At 36.6% G+C, this 7,246-nt stretch overlaps 1 protein-coding gene across 1 annotated transcript; it reads left to right on the forward strand.

Annotated features, from left to right (window-relative positions):
• Window positions 1–517: 517 nt before the first annotated feature.
• On the forward strand, window positions 518–6,862 carry LOC128601508 (protein FAM177A1-like). Its single transcript, XM_053614771.1, has 5 exons — window positions 518–1,739; window positions 2,520–2,711; window positions 3,981–4,047; window positions 4,617–4,714; window positions 4,908–6,862. The coding sequence occupies exons 1-5, from the start codon at window positions 1,680–1,682 to the stop codon at window positions 5,190–5,192; spliced, it is 702 nt and encodes a 233-aa protein (XP_053470746.1). The 5' UTR covers window positions 518–1,679; the 3' UTR covers window positions 5,193–6,862.
• The last annotated feature ends 384 nt before the right edge of the window (window positions 6,863–7,246 follow it).

Here is a 7,246-nt window from a genome sequence, read left to right on the forward strand (position 1 = left end):
AACCCATCCTACCAACTGGGCCACAGCCGCCACATTAGAAACGTCTGTTATAGATGTACCTAATAGGTCTCTCTATTTATATTCAGAAATGTGTGTGAATGATGTTATCAATCAAAACTTTTATTACAGACTCAGGGTGCAATTAAAATACAAGAAAATACATAAAGTGAACAGCATACATACAAAAAAAATGAATTCATATAAATCAGTGTGTTTTAAAGATGTACCACAGTGTAATAGTTTCTTCCCTGGTGCAGTCTGATTACTCAACACCCTGCTGCCCCCAATGCTCACCTGAACTACTCCAACACTTAACCCATTACGATTCAATACCATTGCACCCCCTGCTAATTGTACAATTCTGCATCTTTTTATTTGATACTTTTTTCTGCCTATATTGCTGCTACACTACACAATAGCTTACAATCTATTGTGCAATACAACACTGTTCTGTTGTCCCAGGTTTGATTCCTCAGCAGGGAACCAACCCAGCCACTGGGGGGTTTCATGAGCCAGTGCACTCTCAGTGCAGGTCCCCAGTTAAAATGGGATAAAAACCTGTGCTAAATCAATATAGAAGGACCAAAGATCTGCTGTGATGACCCCTAATGGGAGCAGCTGAAAAAACAACAACAACATGTGATCGTGAGAGGCACCATATGCACATCCCCATGAATACACCGCACCTTCACCTTCCAACACCTCTCTAAAACCTCATCTTGAATCAGGCATTGGTGTGTTATGGCCCTGATCCACCAAGGCCTGATGCATATCCCCTTGAGTACTAACTGGCACTCTGTAGGTCAGCTCCGGTTTGGGGGACGGCAATAGAATCGCAGAGATCCCGAGCACACGACTCACATCCATCCTCAGGCACTATGCATTTTGAGACTATAATGAAACCCACAAGTGCCGATGCTCCAGATATTCACGTAGCCTAAAGAAGACCGGTTTGTGCTAACATAATAGCACAAGGGCCTTCTAATGATGAATTAGCCTGTTAACATGAAAATTTAAGATTATCTAACACAATGTGCCATTGGAACACAGGAGTGATGGTTGCTGAAAATGTGCCTTTATATGTCTGTGTAGATATTCCATTAAATTCAGCTGTTAATAGTCATTTACAGCATTAACAATGTCTAGACTGTATTTCTGATCAGTCTAATGTTATTTTAATTGGAAAAAATAACGATGCTGTACGATGCAGCGGCCACTAGGGGAGCCCAAGACCACGTTTCTACTGAAACCACAGAACCTAACAAAACACTGGAGCATATTTCATATCAATGTTTCTTCTCTGCCTCCCTTTTTCTTTTTCCTTTTTTTATGTCCCACTTTTCTTTCTTTCATAACACCCTTTTTTAGTTTTGCTATTGATGCTTTATTTATTTCTTTTTTTCCCTTATTTCTTTATTGTTAGACCTACTTAAAATGTTTTATATTCTAGTTCTGTTAATTTCATGTGTAGCTAAGCATGTGCTACTATCATGCAAAAAAACACAAAAAACAAAAACAACACTTTTTAAGATAAATTGGACTCACTGTGCACACAAGGGGACTTTTATTGTAAAATTCCGCCTGATTTCAACCCCGGAAGTCGCCCAAACGCCGCAGATGTCTCTCCTATTATAAATTTATTATCAGAGGCTCAAAAGGAGAAAATCTTGCTGTTAGAAATGTCGCTTTATCTCACTAACATCAGCAACAGTGTCACTGAGAACATGGCCGAGGAAAAGGTAAAAAGGTTTAACTTTAACTGCATGAATCCAGATCTTATTTTATTTTTATTTTATTTGTGTCTCCGGGAATTTTCAGTGATTATACAAATGTTGGATTTTCTGTATCATGTTTTATTCTGAGATTTTATAGATTTCTTTTTGTTCCTCAGACTCAACAAATGCACTGCATTAATAGATAAATAATAAATACATAAATAAATACATAAATATAGGAGAATAATCAGTAATCATTAGTCAAGACCTCATATAGTGCACTAAATGTACGACTGTTTTGTTTTGTAAACAAATAGTATTGTAATATAGTCTCTGATTTGATATGAACTTAAATCTATTAATGTATTTGTTTGTTCCATTGTTCTTTCACCAGTGATTTCTCTCTACTTTTCCTTACTAATTTCCTTCTTTCTCTTTTTTATTTCTTTCCTTCCTCATGCTTTTCTTTCTTCCCTCCCTTACTCAATCTCTCCTTTCTTTCTTTAATTATTCCTTTGTTGTAATGCAAATGTAAACACACACTGTGACTTCAGTAATATAGTTTAGTTTTAGTTTTCAGGGTTTTGTTTTAAAACAAATTGTATTTTGTATTTAAATTAGCCCAGTTTTACTAGTTAGTGTCTGTGTGTGTGTGTGTGTGTGTGTGTGTGTGTATATAAATTCGGGTTAGTAAAGCATGTGTTTCATTGCAGAGTGTGAAGAAAGAGTTTGAGTGTGTGTGTGTGTGTGTGTGTGTGTGTGTGTGTGTAAATTAGGGTTATTAAAGTGTGTGTTTCGTTGCAGAGTGTGAAGAAAGAGTTTGAGTGTGTGCAACTGGGAGATCTGCAGCAGAAAGACGAGTGCAGAGAGAAAGCTCCACGCAGAGTCATTCACTTCTCCAACGGAGAGACAATGGAGGAATACAGCACCGAGGACGAGGAAGACCACACGCACACGCAGCCTGACAAAAATGACCTTTTGTCTTCAGTAGATGCGGTGTGTGTGTGGGGGGGGGGTTTGCTTTAGAGATACCCCTGCTGAAAAAAGACAATACAAATTGTAATGGGTTTCATTGTTATTATGGGAATTGTATTGGTTTTAATGGAAACTGTAATGGATCCTGTAGGTCTCTAATGGTAATTTGTAGCCTTCTATTGGTGGTATGCTATGTCTAGTGGATACAGTTAAGGACCTACATCCTTAATATGTCCTATTACCTAATGGGAACCATTTGATAATGGTTTTAATGGTCAGCTGATGGCTCGTAATGGTATTTGTAGTGGAAACCACTTGAGTTTCTATGATGGTTTACATTGGGGGTTTTTTCATCAGGGACAGTTGCATATTTCCAAATATTTTGTCTCTAGTTTAATCCAAAACCAGCTTTCACAGAACTCGCTGCTGTCACTCCGTCCTCGTCTGAAACTCGATCTTCGGGAACATCCTGTTCATCCTGCTTCAGACTGGTGTCACGCTATACATTCGGTTAAAGCAGCAACACAACGCTTATAGTATATAACACGGGACCAGATGAGAACACGCGTATGAACACAGTTTATAGTGAACTCCACATGACTTCGGTTATAATCTGGTCATTCAGCAGCAGGTTCGTGTGCAGGAGGAGTTTATCTGTGCGGAAAACATCTAAAACAACACACTTTTATTCAAAACGGAGGAATTTTTACTAACTGTTAAACCTGGGTATCAAAAATAGGCTAAATCACATATAGGGCACAGAGAATGGATGCTTGTAGGGATTTTATTTAAAAAATGCAGTTCAAAGTAAAATGATGCCGTGTGTATTAGAAGGTAAAGTAAGATTCCACTCGATAATTTTAGCCATAGTTTCAACATCAAAGAAAACTCACTGGCCAAACTATTGTAAACTTTACTTTATGGTGTTGAAAAGACTTTATGATCTGAGTCACTGAAAAGAAGACTTTACTGTCATTGTGCTGCTGTGCAAAACAACGAGATTATAATGAGTATGAAAGCTCTTCAGACAACAACGTAAAGCAACAATGTAAAAAACAGTAAACAATAGTAAAGTAAACAAAGTGGTACAGTAAGACAGTACGAGTTCAAATTCATATCATTTTTAAATATTAAAAGACTGTTTGACATAAAAACATTACCATGTGTTGAACCTGAGCAAAAATAATACATGGAAAAAGAATTGGGTTTTATTTTTTTTATTTATTTTTTTTTTTTTTTAAAGAAAATCAGCAGATGAAAAGGTTTTTTTTATCCCTTCTGTATTTACAGTCGAAGCTGACATGGGGTCCATACGTCTGGTTTCAGATGTGGAGAGCAGCTACAAACACTGTGTCAGGTAAACACATACACACACTCTCTCTCACACACTTAATTAACATATTAAAATTTTCACAACGATTCTTTATGCACAGCCTCACTAATCACGTCACTGTTTCTCTTTTCATTATACAGCCAATGACCATTAAAATCTCTTTTTTTTTTTTTTTTTTTTTTTTCTTTTTTTATTAATTTAGAATTTTTAAAAAAGTTTTGTTTGTTCATCAACCTGTAAATAGTCATGAAAATGTCTGGATTTATTTATTTTCCAGAAAGAGCATTAATTCCTTTCCTCCTCCCTTTTTTGCAGGAATAGTTAAAAACATCTGGGTTACGCATGTAACTCTGTTCTCTGAGAAGTGAACAATACGTTGTGTTTAGTGTTATGCTAAACCCAACATGGAGTTCCCTTTGAAAGGGAACTTTAGTTTAGTTTTCTGGTTTCTGGTTCAGGGAGTGATGTTTATTTTTTTCCCAACAGTGCACCACCTAGTGGTGAGATTCTACAGAAACCATGTAAAACTGTAAAAAGTCTATGGATCATTGATTTTTTAACTTGTTGGTGTTTTATTGTGATTGTGACGGCAGCGTGTGATTATGTGGGAGAGAGAATGGCCTCGTTGTTCGGCATCACATCCGCCAAATATCAGTACGCCATCGACGAGTACAACAGAACCAACAAACAGGTAGAACCAGTACACATATACTGATTGCTTCTTTCATCTTTCCTTTCTTTCATTTCCTTCATCACTTTTGTCTCCTTTCATTCTGTCTTTTGTGCAAGGTTATTTATCAGTTCTTCTTTCTCTCACTCACTTTCTCACTCTCTTTCTCTCTCTCTCTCTCTCTCTCTCTCTCTCTCTCTCTCGCTTTCAAAAGGAAAACGAAGCTACGGATCCTCCTGACTCAGAGGAGGCAGAGTCACATTTTGAGGAGAAACAAAAGGAGGAGATCCAGGAGCAGAGCATTGACGAGACTAACGTTGATGACACCAAGAACCTCAATGCTGTGACTCCTCCTGAACCCGTGAACCTCGACGCTGAGACTCCTCCTGAACCCGTGAACCTCGACGCTGAGACTCCTCCTGAACCCGTGAACCTTGACGCTGAGGCTCCTCCTGAACCGGAGAACCTCGATGTTCCTGTTACTGTACAGAGCATTTAGCCACCTTCAGTTCCAGCACTGAGTTCTCCACCTGAGGTTCCACCTGCAGCACTAAACAAATCTTAACTCGTTCCTCTTTTACACGTCTTTAATAGCGTGTTTTACTTTGTTTTACCCTCATCATGGACCAAATATAAAGGTTTTAGTTGTTTTAGAGCATATTGCACTGATGTACTGAAATATTGATGTGCTGACTTATTTATATTTATAGTACAGTTATTTATTCAGTGGTCAACGTTTACTTTAAGATCAATTGTAAAACTTATCAGAAAGCCTTAATTTCCTGCAGTAAAGTTTCTACTTGTATTTATTAAATTTTTAATACTTAATATCTGTTATAATTAAGTAAAAAATGTTTTATATTTTTCTATTTAACACTGGAATAAATGTCTATATTGGGCACAATTTGAACTTTTTTATTTGTTTTATTTAATATCATTGCAGTGTGTGTTCTGTCACACTTTCAAAATTATTGGCACCCTTTTTAAAGATGGGTTTAAAGTAAAAAAAAAAGTAAAAACAACTTTGTTGTTAATTAGCTTAATCTCACACTGAAAACATGAGAAGTCTAACCTTTTAATTAAAATTAATCTAACTTTAATATATTTTTAGCAAAAATCACATGTCAAAATTATTGGCACCCCTAGAAAGTTTTTTTTATTATTATTCTTTCCTCACTTCTTGGTTTGTTTTTGTATTTTTCTTTCGTTCTTTAAGTTGTTCTTTCCTACTTTCTGTCTCTCCTTCCTCACTTCTTTCATTCTACAGCCATAGCCATCGCACATTCCTACTAGTTTGTACTGAGTGGAATTTATAAGAATTCTTGTTTATTTATTTATTTATCTATCTCAGAAATGATGCTATGAATCAGCTGTGTGGTGGTCATGTGTGTAACTGGAATGGAAGTGTGCTACTTCAGCTTTCCACCAGTTCTGCTTTTATTCTGGCGTTCAGCAGAGTAAAGAGTTGTAGGTTGGAGGATGGAGGTTGGTGGTGCTGCAGAGAGAGACGGCTCATCTATGCAGCCACGCCCAAATGAGAACAAGGATGTCCTTCAGACACGATACAATACGGCATTGAGCTGGTGATAAACCGTTTCAACTTGCATCTCATATGAAAAAAAAAAAAAATTTGAGCAGATTGATTGGATTCATTATTAAACAATTATTATACTGTTAAACTATTGTTGGTTTACTTGCATGATCACAATATTAGAGATTTTATATACATATAAAGGTTTAATACAGCTGCAGATTACAGGTTTATATTAATGCACATGTTCTAATACGTTATTGTTTCTATAGCAACAGCTCCTTCACATGGACGTGTACAGCAGACGCACCACATAATGGGTGTAACTGTTGATATATTGAAATTTCTATAAGGATAAAATGTCTTTATGTAACACTGAACACTTTACTTCCATATTTGAATAAAATCTATTTACACATACCAACTGTACACCTGTACCAACATGATGGATCAGAGTTCTTCAAATCCAGCCCTCGAGGTCCACTGTCCTGCAGAGTTTAACTCCAACCCTAATCAAACACACCTGAACAACCTAACCAAGGTCTTCGGGATTACTAGAAAATTACTCTCGGGTGAGTTTGGAGGTTATAGCTAAACTCTGCAGATCTGAAGAACCCTGTGATAGATCATGCTTCACTGTTTCCAATATCAAATGTAGTAACATTTTAGACCTCATTGACAAGCATGAGCTAATGTTTGTCAATCATAAATGTGATTACTGTAAAATACTGTTAATTTTTATTATTTGTTATGCTTATATTACATCTGTTCATTTCCCAAAATGGATGAATAAAGTAGGCTTTTCCCCAGATTTCTATTAGCCCTAGCTCTGTAACCTGGGGAATCTTAAACTCAACATTTTTACAGCAGAATTCTACTATAGAGGACTTATTTCTGTGAAAACACCTGGTTTGTATCTGGTCCCCTTCCAGAGATAACATTCAACCCGAAAGTGTGGGGGATTTAAAAAAAAATTTCTCGCCCCCATTAAAAAAAGTAAGAGAAAAACCTGAAATGTTCTG

The sequence above is a fragment of the Ictalurus furcatus genome, chromosome 25, assembly GCF_023375685.1.
Source record: "Ictalurus furcatus strain D&B chromosome 25, Billie_1.0, whole genome shotgun sequence".
NCBI lineage: Eukaryota > Metazoa > Chordata > Actinopteri > Siluriformes > Ictaluridae > Ictalurus > Ictalurus furcatus.